Consider the following 18,317-nt stretch of genomic DNA (forward strand, 5'->3'; position numbering starts at 1 on the left):
AGCCATGTATTGTCATCATAAGGCCGCGCTCAAGGTGAGAGCGCACTTGTGAGCGATCAAAACAATGCAACTCAATTGTAGCGTCCATACTGCTCGCGCGTGTGCAAAGAGAAAACATTTTTTTGGCTGCCTAACTCTGTGCCCAGGACATACTGGAAAACGAGAGAAATCAATGTGTTACTTCCTGGTAAAACATTTTTATAAATAAATAAATAAAAAGCTTGCATGGCACGATCCAGTTAGAAAATTGGTTGAAATTAATGTAAATTTAATATGTGCCCAAACAATAAACAAAAAACACTGCCATCAAACACGTTATGTTACATTCCCACCTGGAGTGACTCTTTTACACACTATTATTTAATATTAATTCTACTGTATGTTCTATCGAGAGACAATTACCTTACTATATATTATACAAGAGTGCAAAACTAAGAAAAACATGTGTTTATTTTTAAAAGGACACCACACCACACGACAAGATACACAGTCCTGAATGGTAGTTTCTTAGCACAAGATGAAAGCATTTCACCAGAGACTGACCTCGGCATCAGATATTTACAGTACAATACCAAGATTTTCATCATTTAAAGCGATACATCTGCATGCACTGTAGCATTGTCTAGAGCAGCGGTGCGCAAACTGGAGATCACCTGCGGGGGGCACGGGTTTGCAGAGGCCGCGCGTGCGTCCCAAAGGCGCTTAAAGTAAATGCCAGGGAAGTGACAAAGGCCTCTGTAAACTGCACTTACCTTGCTCCTGGAGATGCGTTGCCATGGCAACGCGGCGCCATCATGTGACATCACATTGCAACATGACGTCAAAGCCAAGGTAAGAGGAGGCACAAAGAGAGGGGAAGAGCCAGCAGGGGGGGGCGCTCCCCTGGTCATCCCTAAAGGGTTCCCTCCAATTTTCTGGTCATTTGAAAATTTTATCAAATACAGAAGAATTTACAATGCATCTGAGTTGCTATTAGAGATGGTTGGGGGTTACTCAGAATTTCACTTAGGGGTCCTTAACCAAAAAAGGGTAGAAACCCCCTGGTCTAGAGCAGCGGTGCGCAAAGTGGGGGGCGCGCCCCCCATGGGACTCGCTGCAGGGGGGTGCGGGGTTTAGAGTCCCCACGCGCGCTTCCCATATACATTTAAATTAATGCCGGGGGAGCTGCAGGGCCTCTGTAAACTTCTACTTACCTTGTTTCAGACGCTCCTGGTTACGCTTCGCCAAATGACGTCTGAAGCAAGGTAAGCAGGAGGGGGCGCGAGGAGAGGGGGATAGGCGGCAGGGAGGCGCAGGGGGAAAAAAATAGATTGCACTCCCCTGGTCTAGAGTACACCAATGCTAGCCAAAGACATGGGGAACATTGCCAATTTTCCCCAACAGGGGTGTAGCTTCACAAGGTCTAGCTATCAATGTTTTGAAAATATGTTAAAGTTTTAAAAACATTACAGTATCTATGTTGTGTTTAGTTGCAGTAATGACAGTGTTTGGAACAGGTTTATAGAAAGCTGTAAAACTGCCTCCCACACAGGTCTTGAGACCATTGTTCTGAACATGGAGGATAAATCCAAGAGACGGATACAAAGCATTTACGTTATGTAATGTATATATCCAGGCAAGAGACACACACACAAACTCACACACACTCCAAGATGTTGCAATCGATCTGGTAGAATGAGCCTTTAGTGAACTTAATGGTGAGCTCCCAGATGCGCCCGTTTGATGGTGGTTCTTGAATCCATCTGGCTATCGTTGGTCTTTGATTTCTGTTTTTTTCCTTCTATTGTCTGGGAAAGAGCACAAGTAAATTTCTGAATCTTTTGAAGGACTTCGTCCTGTCAATATTGGCTGAGATAGCTCAAACTACAGCTAAAGTGTGCAGACTGTCTTCCTTCTGATTTCTGGGGTTTTGTCAGAAGGAAGGTACTACTATTTAGTCATTCATATGAAATAATTAAACCACTTTTGAACGGAAAGGAAGTATTGTCCGGAGAACAACCTTGTTCTGGTGAAAAATGCAAAAAGGGGCATCGCAAGACAATGCTCCAAGATTACTCACTCTTCTTACTGAAGTACTAGCCATAAGAAAAATGGTCTTCAATGTAAATGATTTGTTCAATGTAAATGATTTGATGAATATCCTCTGTAGTGGCTCAAATGGAGGTCTTGGTTAAAGCCTGTTTGTTGGTTGAAGTACTATGTGATGGTAGCCATTTTTTTTAAAGGATGTGACATCTTCCATGGATGTGGTCACATCCTTTATATATATATATTTAAAAAAAATGGAAGTTGTCACATGGTTTAAGGTTTACTACAACGAGATTGGGGATGTACCATGTGATGCTTCACATGGCATATCTCCCAATCCAGTTGGATCTAGTACCATGTGATGGCAGCCATTTTGTTTTGGTGACGTCATCTTAAAGGGAGGGAAGAATAGCCTTCCTGATTGGCTTCCCTCCCTTTTGATATCACATCTTTAAAAAAAAAAAAAAAAATGGGGGGAGAGAGGGACCTGTCACATCGTAGTCCAGCCAATCGGATTGACATTGACACTCAAATGTGACATCACAGGCCTGCCCCGTCTCATTTGATTCCAAGAAGCCGACAAGAACACATCCGCCCCCAATTGGATTACAAAATACAGATGAAGATAAGGATGAAAAGAAAGAAGGAAGAAAGAAGAAAGGAGCTTACCGAAGGACCATCGGCTGTTGAAGAGCATTGTGTTGTGGACCAAGAGTTGCTGCTGGAGTCGGATTCGGAGGGTGAAGGACATCAAAAGTAAGAAACACATGGATTGTATTTTATTTCATTGTGTATTTTTTTTAGGTTGGCATTTGCATTTTTTTATTCAAATGTAATGTCTTATTTGCTGCTTGTTTTTATTTTATTTTTTTGCAGGGACCCACACTGTGTTAATCCGATGGGCCATTAGTCTGGCCTTTGGAATCTCACAGCGTGGGAGAGGTTGTCGTGCAAAACTCGCAAGGCAAGCGGTAGAGAAAAGGCAGTTACATCTGTACAAGGCAGATATCACCACCAAAATGTTTTTATTGAATCCAAAGGCCCTTAAAGTTTAACATATTTCCAATTTAATCTGCTATAAATTAACTCTTCTAAGATAATGAGGACCATGGGAATCTTTTGGGAATGTGCATAATTAATAAGGTTGATATTTCTCTGCTACTTGTCTCCAAGGCACAAATTCCACCTGGACAGATCAAAGAAGGAAGTACTTCTCCCAATCTAGTTGTTAAAATCTTGGCATATAATTTTGTATCTGTATTAAGTAAAGATATTGGTCTATAAATTTGAACAAATAGTATGATCTTTTCCTTCTTTATGGAGAGTGATTGTGATTGCTTTTAACATTTCCAAAGGGAGTTTTTCGAGAGACATACATTTATTAAACATAGAAAAAAGATGAGGGGCCAATAAATCCATAAATGCCTTGTAATATTTGTTAGAAAAATATAAATAGGAACTACCTGATTCATAAAACACCATGATCTGAAGATTGACCATATTCTGTAATAAATGTCACTGGTTTTCTGGCATTGATCAGTGTATCTGTCATATGTGAAAACAAAACTATTAACCTAATCCAGTATCAGTGCATAATAAACCATTTGTGGTGATAGCTCTATAAACGGTCTGAAATGGCTCTGTTCTTCTTGTATATATAGGGCACTCCTTCCATTACGGTCAGGGTTGTATATGTTTCCAATTGGGAGTACAAGATCTTCTGTACTAATGAAATGTGGTGCAACTTACAATTAGGCACGCACTGGAACAGGTGGAACCGGAGACCCGCAACCATTTGAGGAGAGCGATCGCAGATGTCACGTACCCAACTTCCAGAGTCCAAGCCTTGGAGCAACAACCACAAAAACTATAAATGTATAGTCTTCCAAAGTTGATATAAAATCAAGTATCGGCTCAGATTAGGGTATGTGGGGATGCTCTCAGAATCCCTGCCACACGAGTTCCGTTGGCGCGCTCCAGCCGCATTAATGGAAATAGAAAAAGCAAAAAATTGGTGGTGCACAGCACATTAATATAAATGGCTGGAGTGCAAGCAAATGCTGGTAAAACAATTTATTAGCACATTTCAAACCAGATGAAGAGGGTAGAAATACTTAACGCGTTTCGCGCCTGACCTGGCACTTTGTCAAAGAGTAAGGCCGCGTTTATATAGTCCCGGCGACGTCGGTCAACACAAATGTATTGAATCCGTCGCGTGCGCTTATAGTAGAAGCGACACAACGAATTGGTCGCGATCGTTAGAAGTCAATTCAATTTTTTCAGCGACCGCAGCGTGACGTCAGCGTCGCCAGGACTATAAGTGTGGCCTAAGTGACATGTGTCACTGCCGTTGGTTATGTAGCAGTCTCACACCAGAACTACCGCATCTATTGCTGAGAGAAAGGCGAAGACAGCTGACATCACCTCCACAAATCAGGAGGCATCTATTCCGGTGCAACACAACTAAACGACCATAATCATGTTTAAAAAAACATACAAGTAATATGACACAATTAAACATTCATAAAATGTGAGCATACACAAATCACTAGTTAAGATTTTTTTCTTTTTAATTAATTAAAGAAGGAGTGGTAGAAATGTCACATTTAAAAACCCTTAGGAAATGGTTAAGTGCCAGCAATGGTCAAAAATATATTTTTAAAAATTCTAAATATGCACTGTTCATAAATCAATCTCTTCCTTCTTGAACATAGGGTTTAGGAATGAAAGAATACCAGTAATGTCTAACTATGTCTAAAATTGAATTTAATCTTGACATGCATTGTATTATAAACACTTAAAATCCACCTCTAACATTAATTGCTACCCATGGGGCAGCAAGTCACAGTAGATGTTGAAAATACTGTAGAAGAAGAGAGAAGGAGAAAAGAAGAGGAGAAAGAAGAGAAGGAGAAAAGGAGAAACTTTGTAAGTTTTTTATTTTGTGTACACGCATTGTATTATAGTGTAGTCCTATTGGAGGACCCTTTTTTTCAATACATATATTATACCTTTGATGAAAATATCAAACCGCGCTTATGCTTCCTAAAAAGGATCTTGAAGTAGATCTGCTCTCCCCTCTTGCTGCTGCTGTGGTATGAAGGCACCCCTCCTTCACCGGTAACCGCCGTGGGAAGACTCCAACACCGGGCAATGATGCAAAAATAAACACAGAAGCGCACCAAGGGTCAAGGTACATGTATTATACAAATGAAGTAATAACAAGTAAAAACTTACATATAAAATATAGTAAATCCAGTAGAGATCAGTACACAGGTTTCCAGTTGGGTTAGATGTTAGGCGCAGGGGGTGTGACTGCTGAGACTCACAAATCAGTCCCGCGCACTGGGACCAACTGGCTCGGCAAAATACAGATGTCACTTCCGGGTTGCGCTTCTCGCAGGACCCGTATAGAGTAGTCCAACACAATCGCCTGTACTTTGTATTTCCAGCACACATCCCACTTCAAGCGAGCCGGATGGAATTGGCTCAAGCCTTTGTGGGGAGGCTGGAACTGTACAGCCAACAGTCTGGATCCCTATGTGTGCCCTGAAAGAACTCCGCAACGCGTTTCACACAATTCAGTGCTTCATCAGGCGGTCATATATTTGTATATTACATGTACCTTGACCCTTGGTGCGCTTCTGTGTTTATTTTTGCATATATTATACCTCACTGGTTCTCAGTGTGCTTTGTGCTACATTGTGCTCTCCCTTAGGGAAGCTCACTTTACAGGACATTCTGGAGTACTACTCCTGCTGACCGCTGCACAGGAATCACAGTATACATCACATATATGGGACTGCACCAGTGCGGATTTCCTAATTTTTTTGTCCCTGCGCCAAGGAGCTTACTTTCTATAAGGAAGGGTAAGAAGAAACATAAAAAAAAAAAAATAATAAAGTACTGGGGGGTACATTAAATGGACAGATATTATACATTCAGTTTACAGACATATCATGGACAGTTAGAGATAATAAATGATTATGGGAATTGTAAAAGAGCATCAGCGAATGGCTAAAACCCTTTGGCTGCAGAACAAAGTCTACCACCTTTGGGGAGACCCATTTGATATCAGACTGCATATGTTCTGAGGTGAAGGGATAGCAGCTGGAAGCAAACAAACCTGAGATAAATGCAGGGGGAGGAGGTGACAATCTCCAGGTTTTCCAAGCTGGTCTGTCCATTGTTGATTAAATTAACCCTGAACATGCTGGCTTATTGGACAGGAGCAGTGAAAGGGAAGCATGGTGGGGAGACCCTCCATGGGGAGCCTTGTGTGGTCTCATATCAGAGAAGTACAGTTGATCTTGTGGAACCTTTCAGGTGATGGGATAATACTGAAAGCGCTTTGAAGATCGCCCTCATCAAAATGTTGACTGGCAATGCTGCTTCGGTTGGTGACCACATCCCTTGGATGAACGTCTCCCGGTAATGGTCTCTCTTCAAGCTGCAGAGCTTGCATCCTTTGTTAGAAGCGCCCAACTGATTGGGCCTAATGACTTGCCCTTTAATAGATAGGCTTCTTATTCCCACCAGGTCAGTGACCCCGGAATCACAGCCATAACAGCTACGCTAGGACAGATCCTTCGTATCATTGTTTCCACTAGAAGGAAGATTGTACTGGAGCCTTCTTAGATTAAATAATGCCCTACTTCTATGCAAGTCCCCATCTTTGCAGTAGCGTTATATATTGATGTGCCGTATGACACTGTAGGTCACGCATCCTTCAACATAGCTGGCCTAATGCGATTCCTCTTCTTTGGTGGTAAATACACCTTTGCTATAGCTGTATCGAACTGCATTCCCAAAAATCTCAGTCTGTGATGGAATGAGTCTTTTTTGTAGTTTACCAGTTATCCGTGTTGGGGCAATATTTTAATGACTGAACAAACATGCTTGTTCGCTTTTTCCTCTGGATCTTACCAGGATATCGTATTAAACGTATCTGTTGTCTGATGGGCCATAGTGACGCCAAAATGTAGGAAGATCTGTGAACTCAGAATGCAGATGTTGAATTGGGTACATTTTTGATGTGTGTGATGGATGGGTATATGTAGATATGTGTCCTGGAGGTTGACAGCTGCTAGAAAAATGCCCCGGTCTGATGAGATCTATGATTGACCTGATGGATTCAATCTTGACTAACTATCTGCTCCACTAAAATCTTTTAAATATTGACGAAGAGCTTGTAATTTCTGAAGATCCTTGGGCATGGACGATTGAAATAAATTTTAAAAGCAGGGGTCTTTTAAGAAATTCTATTATGTAGCCACTTCGGATAATTTGGAGTGCTTAGAGGTCGGTTGCGAATTGGATCCAAACCTCTTTGAAAACACTTCAGTCTGCCCCCTACTGCTACTGTGTTCAAGTAGGGGGATCTGCTAAATCTCAGATAGAGACATTTCTGGAAAAGGACTGACCTGTTGCATACCGTTGTCTACCTCTGCCAGTGAGTCTAGGCATGCTGCCTTGTCTGATAAGTTGTCTTGGTCCCCTAAAAGACCTGCAACCTCGAAAGGACTGCCTGACACCTTTAGATAACATAGTAAAACATGGTTTTCTATCTTTTGGTAGGAAGGTTCCTTTAACTTCCCCCCTCCCCATGACTGGCGAGTATGGATACCAGTTCTGGCCCACAAAGCCTTTCCCTAGTTAAGGGAGAGAAATTAAAATGGTTCTGCTATTAGACATACCCAGATCAAAGTTTGAGCCAGAGAACTGAGTGTGTGCCTACTGACATTGCAGCTGATCTAGCCATCAACTTAATTGCATCAAAAGAAGCATCACAGAGACAACCCAATGAATCAGACAAGATAGAATAGTACTTTAGAATGTTTTTTTGTGATGTTCCTACTTCTATTGCTTCCTGAATGCTAGAGAACCGATTTTCATTGTTCTTACCATGGAGGCCGACACCACCATCGGCTCGAGGGAATCTCCTAATGTTGAATACAAACGTTTTTGCAGACCATCTATTTTCTTGTCCATAGGATCCCCAAAGGATGCTGCGTCGTCCATGGGGATGGTCGTCCTCGGTCAGTCTGGCCACTAATGGTGTCTACTCTTGGTGGATTTTCCCAATCCTCCTAGTATTCATTTTGATCCTATTTTCTTCTGGTCAATGCCATTTCTTTTATCAGATTGTCAAGGTTAAAGCTGTAATGCTCTTCTCTGACCTCCTCCTCATCTGAAGAGGAGTGGAGGTATAGGTCTGACATACCTTCCCGCTCCAAATTCAGACCAGAGAAGTCAGACACTGCTTCATAGGTCGCTCTGTGCCTGCGATGTTTGATTGAAGATTGAAAAGCTTCTTCTCTGGCTTCCTTTAAAGATTCAGCCATGGAGACTTTGAACCGGTTGAAAAACCTCAAATATTTGAGTGGGAGCCACCTGAAGCGCAGCTTGCCTTAAGCATGATTGACAACGTTTTCTAGTATGACAACAGGCAGCCTCACTATAGCCCATGCAAATGTAAATGCTTAGATCTTGCAGCACATTTCTTTGGTCTGCCCCCAGGTCTCCCACAAGAGAGACTCTGACTTGCTGTCAAAAGGGAGAGGTGTGGTTAAGATTAGACGCAGTAAAAAAGAGAACACATAGAACCCAGTCAGGTAACTCCCTACAATTCTCACTGTACTTCCACACAGTGGAGCTGCATTGCTCCTTTGATGAGAGCAGAGCTTCCTAATCCAGTCAGTATTCTCCTCCTGCCGTCTGATGACATCCACCCGCTTGCACACCTATCGACTGAAGAGGCCAAGGAACAGAAGACAGACCATGCCCCATTATGCACGGGTCACCTATGTAGTGCCGCCACGCTGCTATCCGGATGGGTAACAGAGTCGTGCGGCCAAGTAGGTAACCTGTGAATTCCTGGGCAGCGTCCGGTGGGGAAGGTACTGCATGGACAGAGGAGGAGAGCCTGCCCCTGAAAGCGGCGTGATAATGGTTGTGTAACGCAAGTCAATATGGTTGTGACGATAGCCTCCACAGGTGCATTAATATTACACAAAAATAACTGGGTTTGAACTGAAACGAGTCTTAGATATAATAAAGTGATTTTATTCCTTAGGATAGGTGAACACATGAATAATACAGTAACAGACAAGAAGTACACTTACTTAGGGGTTGGGGAACGAGAAGTTTGATGTAGCATTTCTCTTCAGCAATCAGGTAGTCATCAGATGATAAATTGAAGACTGACACGAACAACTAAGGATATGTGGGGAACAGCAGTTTATAAACCTTTTGTCCCTCTATCCTTAACCTTAAGTACCTGTGATTGGTTTCCCATTATCGCCAGCCAATCTTTGATGGGGGAACACATTTTAGGACAGGCCCCCCTGCTAGCTGGCACATGCGCAGTAGAACTCTGGGGTCTCATTTCTGTAACCCCCCATAGGCAAATGGAATGCCAGCCAGTCTACCCATCTGGATCTCTAGCAAGATAACCTTGGTTGGAAGGTGAAAACTGGGACACTTGGAGACTGCTCTGGTTTGAGCCTCCTCCGCCCTTAAATCATCAGGGAGGGTGACAAGACCCTTTGCACAACACTTAAATCCTAGACATTGGGGCGCCTCTGGGGCCATCTGCTATCCTGGTAGACAAAGGAATTTCCTCTGAGTCTTTGTCCATACCTTGGGACACAGTATTAAACATAAAACATAAACGTATTAAAATATCCGGTTCTATTGGGTCTAGCAGAACCAAACTTCCCAGTTCCCATGGCTGGAACGGGGACACCATATGATCCAAAAAGCGACTTGCTACGACCTATGGAACCGGAGTTACACAAATGCACATTAAATAATTTTTCATTTTAATACAAAAATCTCCGCTAAAAAAGAAATCTCAGCTTTTCACTAAATGCCCATTGAAAACAATGGCTTCTCCGCCATAGACTTTCAATGGTAAATTGCCGCCATTGAGGTCAATGGGGTTTCTCCGCCATTGAAGTCTATGGTTAAAGTCCCGAACCTTCAAGGGGGTCCATACTCCGTCGGGTTGGTCCAGGAGGGTCAAGGATGGTTCTGCAGTGATGCCGGAGAAGTGACTGCAGACGCCCCAAACCTTGATCCGCTGGACCCTCCGGAACCGGAGATATGGAGTACCAAAATACAGCATTTCACACTTAGTCATTTTTCTGAGCCGTTTCTGCCGCCGCTGGCAAAGCCTATGGCGCGACCCGTTCTTCTCGGTTCGACCCTTATCGAGGGTCCAGGATTTGGGGACCCGGTTGTGGTCGAGTGGGGGGACGCCTAGGAACTAGGGACAAAAAGAATTTTATTCCTAGGGGCCCTAGAACTGTTTATTCCCACGCCACTTGACGTTGACCTTGACTTGTAAGTGATCAAAGCTCTCCTATTGAAAATGTATCCGCTTTGCGGTTTGCGGTCTGGACGGCAGCCAACATGTTCTTCGAAAGTTACCTCGAGGAACCTCCATTGAAGTCGATGGTCCCATTGACTTTCAATGGGAAACCGCCGCTCTCCCTCTTGGACGCCACCTGCTGGTCTTTACAGGAAACAGGACTAAAACAACAAGATTCTCCATTAGAATGCATGGAGCCCTAATGGCGGCCAATGGGGACCTGCAAAATGGTGCCTGAAAAGGCGGGAAAACTTCACAAAGAGCTATAATCATTAAAGGACTATTAACCCTTGTGCTCCCGGATGGATTCTAGTGTGTGTGTGATGCAGACACTGAGTAAACCAGACATTACAATGGAACAGGGGAACAGGGGAATACACATGTACATGTCATTACAGGGGTTAAATTACTGTTCTGGGTCTTAGCCCAGTTAACCCTTTGACTCCCGGGTGAGGTCAGGGGATGGCCAAATGGGGTGTAACCCCTTTAATCCCGGGCCACCCCCTTTCTCCCTCTACAATGGTCCTTCTGTGTAGGACACAAGATGACTGACAGAGAGGCATAGGAGAAGCTTAAAAGGCCTTGTAACATGGGCAAGACTTAACAACCACTAGAGCTGTTAGGTGTCACTGAGGTAACGAGTAATCCCTGACTGGAGGAAGGCAGGACTAATAAACCCAACTGAATATAGAAAGGGTTTAAAGAGCCAATCCAAGCCGTTCTCCCCCCCCCCTCTCCCCCTCACCACCCATACAACATACATGCAGGGGGTCTACAGAGCTGAACCCTATTCATTTCAGCTCCGGGACCCCCTGCTTCAGGGATACTTACCTCTGAAGTGGGTGCTGGTAGCCACTCCAGGGTTTACATTATGGCAGATTTTTAACGATCCCAGGCCCTGCAGGCCAATAGGAAGCCGTGACGTCACCCAGTGCAGTTTTCTATTAGCCCATGTGACGTGGGAGCTTTAAACTGCAGGAGATACCGGTAGCTTTCTCTGATGTATCTCTGGAAGCAGGGCTCCCGGGGAGCTGAAATTAATGGGATTCTGCTCCAGAGACCCCCTGCTTCAATCCTGTATCAATAAATGGACAGAAAAAACTGCCATGGATTGCTCTCCATTAAAGGGCAGTAAAGGGAAGTGTTTGTCTCTCTTCCTGGTCTGCATATAGACCACATGTGCGTGTCCTTGATGCATAGCGACACCGGGGCATGCAAGCCATATGCGTGTCTGCTTGATGCAGAAGGACAGCAGATATCTATATAGAGACTTTCATATAACAGGAAAGCAGAACTTTGGCTAGGAAAAGCCTGTATTTTATGTTGGTGAAACTTCGGCTGATTAAAAGCGTACGTTATTTTTTCCAAAGCAACTCTCCTGTCTTCACCTCTGTACGCATCGCACTACAGGCCTCAAACAGATCAGAAGTCTGTGTCCTACCTTCAGATGGGAGAAGCAAATCCCTCGTGTCATGCTGCAACATGGAGGGACAGAAGAATCAGGGGGTCCCTGGAGCTAGGAATAGCTTTGTTCAGCTCCCAGGAACTCCCCAGTTCTTTTCTTATAAATTTTAAAAAAAAAGGAAGGGTGTGGTGGGCTTTGTTGCTGCTTTAATTAAACATAAGAATTCACTGTGTGTGTATTTTCAGCTAAAGCTATGTCTGGTCCAGCTAGCTCTCTACCGTCCCCTGTCATGTAAGTTCTAATAAGATGTCGACAGTGACAGGCTATCCTATAGGGTTTTCCCCCTCCTCATGCTGAATTCCTGAGTGACAGGAGTGGAGTTGACACAGGGATCTGTGATAGCCAATGGTGGTACAGATACTGGGCCCTCCCTCTTTGAGCTGCAGGAAGGAAGTGCCTAAATTATAGATTGAAGTTCAGCCCTTAGGGGTGAGACCTTCAGTTCCTAGCCTACCCCTGCTTGGGGTAGGCGCAGTAGTTGGGTTCCAGACTATCCCTGCAAGGGGATAGGAGCTGGTAGTGTCTCCTCCCGGCCGGGAGTGAGACACATGCTCAGCCCCTCATGGGCTGAACACATAACCTAATCCAGCAAGGCCTCACCATTACCATCCAGAAGCCAGGGATCTACCCTATTAATTTGAGGATATGCTGCAATACCACCAGCAGTGGCTGCTGTAATAAAGAACATCCTCATTTGTACTTCTGGCGTCTCTGCAGTCTGTATGGAGAGAGGTAGAGCGATTAAGGACTGCCATAACGGGGACCCCCTTCAGCCATGCTGAAGCCCCATGTGTCTGGAGGCGCTGACACAAAGAAGAACAGAACCAGAGGGATCCCTAAAGGTCTGCCCTGTACCCCCACACCATCGCGGGAAACTCATCTCTCCTGTACCACGCAGGTAACCAGCACTACACTAAGCAGCCGCATAACCAAGTCACCTACATTTCAGAGTACACTTTCTCACGCAATAATAGATTGAGAGTCTAACATAACACAAATGAAAATTCTGTTTGGAAAATGTTTTCAGCTTTACATTAAAATGAGTAGGGCGATCTGGCTTTTGTAAGGTGCAGATTTGAGGAAAATCAAGGTTTGCTTAGTAGTGTTCTTCCACAGCAGGAACAGGAAGAAAACAACCAGCACAAAAAGTGGAGTGAATGACACTGCAAAAAAGAAAAAGGTCATCTTGTGCCAGAACAAGATTAAGATGTCACAAATTGTAATACTACACTGTTTATCACCTGTATCCATCATTACACTGCTAAACAGAAATCTATCTAGTTGCCAAGCAGAAAATTCAGTCATGCTAATTAACATATAATACATGTTTTATCAAAATATATGTCAAGCAAAAATGTTGCAAATGTAGCTGTGTACTTTATCATGAATTTTTTTTAAAAGCTGGAAAAATAAAATCAAAGTAGTTCGCTATGCATAACAAGAAAATAACGTAGACATTTTAGTAAGAAGAAATCTGTGCCAAAGACAAGAATGTAAAAACTAAGTATCCGAATAATGGACAGCAAATAAAAATACCACTTGTGAGCACATTTGCATGCCTTAGACAGGTCTGAAACCCGGCCTTTCACCATTATCGCTTAGTATACAATGCTTCAACTGCCACCAGGGATTCTGGGTAATGACATGCAAATGAGCACTCACAGGGTGTCACTCTTTACCAAGAATAATGAAGAAATCCATGAACTAAATGAAGTAAACAAGTTTTTAATCGCAATCACATATTGCCCGTGACATTCTCTTCATTAATGTATGACACGACAAAGGATGTTTTCTGAATAAATCGGCTGTGCTGTTCAGTAAAAGTTATTGATACTGACATGTTACATTTAAATGGCAAGAAACAAAACATGTTAAATAAAATCATTGCTCTGCCATAGATCACAATTAGGAACACTTCAAAATTGAGAAACCTGTTACGATGATGAAACAGACAGCACTGACAGTGATACCACATGCATAGAGCAATATTTAGCATTTTGCATGTGATAGTCAAGTAAATCTGATTAGCCAAGTAAGAAAGTTAGATCCTCAAACAGTACTGTTGCACAATAGTCTATGTCTTTAAATAGTTGCTTCTCAACACAGGTAATGCTGCCATAAATATATTGTTGTGCTTGCAAAACCGAACGTTGCCTTCCTCACTACAACATTTTCCCAAAGCACGGATACTGAAATTGGGAAGAAGTTTGAAAATACATGTGTAATATGCTCCTTAGACAGTAAATGTCCAAGCTGCTGTCATTATCAGTCAGCTAGACGCTTTGAACTTTGCACATGATTACGATTACACTCATGCTTCTCATAAGCTGGTAAATGTCATATTACTATTATGGTACCAGTGGCCCCTGTCAAGATGACCTGATGGAGAAGCCTTGGTACATTAACTTATTCAGAGGCAAATGGGTTCTTTTTCAGCGGTCAACCAATAAAAGTCTTACAGTACTGTTAGCCATAGAATGTCCGTGTCACCCCAAGAACTTTTGACATGATCCTACATCACTCAAAGTTAACCAGAGTTTACCTACTGTACATCTGTTTCAAACACAATTTGGTAGGAAAGTGACAATCCCCTGCAAAATGTAATAAGATCTGTTCTAATTATTATGATTTAAACAGTCCCTGCAAGAATTTTTTTAAATCAGAGTGTAAAGCAAGTTGATATTTTTCTGTGTTACTTCTGTGATTTCAATGGTAAGCAATAATCCACCTCCACAACATCATAGTGTATGATTTTACATTTCAGTAATGAATAGTAGTTGCAAAAAGCTGAAATCAAGTACAGGAAAGCTTTTTGTTTCTTTTAAGCAAAATGTCTTTATACACTATGGTCACCCAAGACCCTCTGTCTATATTTGTTCTTTTTTTTCCAGGTGAGGGCTTAATGGACCTGTGAGTTTTCAGTGGCCATCATTGAGAGGCTCATGTGTCCTTTTTACTATAAAGATTGCACATGTGGCCATTTCTCATTCACAACACTAGCAATCTGCAGATACAGATGTAGCCAACTGTTATTGCAGCATTTGGCGTGCTCCCGCAGGTGAAACGGCATGATGACCAAGTCCTTTCTTGGGTGCGGCTGATTCAAAACAATGGCCACTTCTTACGCCGGCGCGCTGTGTATGTCCCGCTGCAGCGCGCCAAACTTTGCAATAATATTAGCTACATTTGTAGTATGCTCCAAACATTGAGAAGCAGATTACAACATACTTATTTATATATCCACCACCAGTCTAAATTCTTTCAAAACCAAAGCTGTCTCACATTTTAATCTGGTCTGTAACTGTTACATACAGTACGCCCATAATATATATTATCTTTAACTGTGCATGCTATGTCTTGTATATAATGTATACCCTGTTCACTTATGTAACTGTATTTGAAACCATGTATTATTTGTCATTTTAACTCTATGCCCAGGACATACATGAAAACAAGAGGTAACTCTCAATGTATTACTTCCTGGTAAAACATTTTATAAATAAAATAAATATATTTAAAAAGGCTGAGACAGCAGACAACTACCAACAAATTATCCAAGAGATTAACACCCAGTGATAAATTACTGAAATATCAAATAGTGATAGTAACAGCTTGTGCCAATGCCAACAATGGTTACTACAAACACCCACTTGGATACACAGATGATTGAACACTAACAATCAGTGTAACACAGAGACAGTGCAAAAGCACTGAACCATATGGATCACAAGGGAGATACGTACAGCGATTATATTGTGGGATGGTCACACTGGCCTGGCTCATTTTCGGTGCAGTCAGTGACAGGGATAAGAAATACAGTAATGACACAGAACAAAGAAAAACACAGAGGAAAAGCTCATACAAGGTCAGACACACACAATGTAAAGTCAGAGACTCCCATACAGTGCAGTGACACAAAGACCAGACACAGTGACAGGACCAAAATAAACACATGGTGGTCACACACACTGACACGGGCCCATATTTACCAAGCACTGCTACTAAATAAGCGCCTCCCAATGCCAGAAAACACTTTGCGCCCCATTCACTTGAATGGGTCATAAAGTGTCTTCCAGGAGCCTGAATGATTTATGGATTTGCACCACTTAATACGGCCCACAATATAATTCTCTCACCAAACTTAACCCAGTGACCACACCTGCACCGCACAAAATGTGGGTGATTTTTTTAATTGAAAGTTTTGGTTCCAATGTAATTTTTATAAGCAGATGTAAAATATGACATTATACAGACACGCCAATTGTGCAAGTCACACAAAGTGACAGGGAACAGACAGCGGAGGTCACACACACATCTGATTGCAACATACATACTGTAGGTCACACTCATATATATACGCAGACTACGATACACACACACAATATACTAATGCAAGGTCATAACAAACATACATCAAGCACCCATTCAAGCAGAACACACACAAAGATACACCCATTCAAGCAGAGCAACACACACAAAGCATTACACACAAAGCATGACACATACACCCATTCACATAGAGCAGGGCGCACATACATGCGGTGTAATACACACACAGAGTGACAGACACCGCGCAGGTCACACAATCAGATGGTCCCCCCACAATATAGTGACACACACACAATATAGTGACACACACACAATATAGTGACACACACACAATATAGTGACAACACACAGTGACCGGTGCTGGGCCCGGCCTTCCTTACGTGGAGAGTTTTCTGGTCCAGAAGAGCACCCCCGGCCAGAGCTCCAGCAGCTGCACGGCCCGGCCCAGGCTGCCTTTGATCTGCGCCAGGAGATCGTTGGACTCCCGGTCAAGCCGCTCCGCGTAGGGCAGGAGCTGATTGTACACGATCTCCTTCTGAGGGCTGAAGCCCAGCCGCTCGGCCCTCTCCTCAGCGCCCATCTTGTGAGCCGCCCGGCTTTGCTGCGCTTGCCTGATGTGCCCGGGTGCACTTTCTCTGTGTCACTGCACCGGCCTCGGACTCCTCGCCCAACTCTCACTCAGCCTGCCGGTGACGAAACAATCTAGGAGGTGGGCAGGAACGTCACCCGTTGATGGCTTCAATGCGTCACTTCCGCCCCTCTCGCTCTCTCTCTCTTCCCTTTCATTCGGCCTGTAACGGGAGCAGTAGGTGTTGTCACATGGTCATGTGGCAAACGTTATTGGTCACGTAATTGTCAGATTGTGAAGGACGAAAATACAGCGGCCTCGCGCCAGGTATTGCGCGCGTGATTAAAAGGTATTGCGCGGTTGGGGAGGGAGCGCGCGCCAGGCTACCGTTATTTAACCCCTTCACCCCTCCCAAGCCTTCCCGTGCAAAGCAAACTAACTACTGTGAGACTAAATAAAGTGGCGCGTTTTGTGTCTATGTGCAGTATAAGTATACATATAGAATGGGTATCAATTAGAATGTATCACAAGTTGAACTTGAACCTTTTCAGCCTATTTTGCAATGTAACTAGGACAGTCAGCACTTATTTTCTGTCACTTCGAGTAGAAAGAGTGGAAACAACCCTTTCTGTGTCTCACATTTAAGATGGTTGCCTCGGCATTGTTCCTTTTCTATGGCTCATATTTATGGTTGCCACATTTAAGATGGCTAACCCAGTTTTATTTTTGTGGTTGCATAAATCATGTTTACACAGTGGTTAATATGATGTGCACTAAAATAGTGATACCATGTGTTGCACGCCACTCTGAATGTGGCGATTTAACTAACATGAAATATGGAAATATACAGATTAAGAGGAGTATGAATCGAGCAAGCGTCCAAATGCCTTTATACACATCAAACCTATTTCTGTTTTCATCTTTGGGTCTGTGTTTCTATCAGAGATCTTCGAGGCAGAGCGGTTAGCGTCACCTTTATACGTCCCATTATGGCTTGTGAATCGCCTCGTAATATTTTTTATATATGTAACGGTCATTCCCCCACCCAATCGCAGATTCTACTGTGTGAGTGCAGGAAACATATATTGTTACTCAGGTGTGGTGCATTACCTGTTGGCTCACAGGAGGGCTGAGCTTCCGCCACGGGGAACCTGGGGTAATTATACTAGGGGTGATCACTTACAACATCTTCTCGGTACAGCGCCTCCACCTGCGATGGCTCCCACCAGAGGGGGAGTGGTTCCTCGCAGGACAATCAATAATACCATACACAGTGCTTTATATAACGAAGGACTTTACTAACGACTAATAATGATAACCTGTGTCTCTCTCACGGTGAGACACTAACAGTGACGTCTCGCAGGACGATTCCCAAACACTAGGTGATCCCACCCAGTGTCCCAAGAACCCCACCCAATGTCCCGTACTCCTACAGAGATAGTCAATGGGTGACTGCGCAGTCACTAAGAACCTATAGGCCTGTTGGTGCACATGTGATGGTATAATACCTGCCGAGCATTCCGGTGCTCGGGTCAGCAACAAACTTCTCAAAG

General features: G+C 43.4%; 1 protein-coding gene across 2 annotated transcripts in view; it reads right to left on the minus strand.

Annotated features, from left to right (window-relative positions):
* The window catches only part of PSME4 (proteasome activator subunit 4), a 119,004-nt gene extending 101,957 nt beyond the window's left edge, over positions 1 to 17,047 (minus strand). The window contains exon 1 of one of the 2 annotated variants that reach the window (XM_075595935.1): positions 16,577 to 17,047. In XM_075595935.1, coding sequence (XP_075452050.1) covers positions 16,577 to 16,776 — 200 coding nt within the window. In that variant the 5' untranslated portion in view covers positions 16,777 to 17,047. The remainder of the gene's footprint in view (positions 1 to 16,576) is intronic. The other variant, XM_075595936.1, reaches the window with a different exon arrangement.
* Positions 17,048 to 18,317: the final 1,270 nt, after the last annotated feature.

Source organism: Ascaphus truei, chromosome 4 (assembly GCF_040206685.1).
Source record: "Ascaphus truei isolate aAscTru1 chromosome 4, aAscTru1.hap1, whole genome shotgun sequence".
Lineage (NCBI taxonomy): Eukaryota > Metazoa > Chordata > Amphibia > Anura > Ascaphidae > Ascaphus > Ascaphus truei.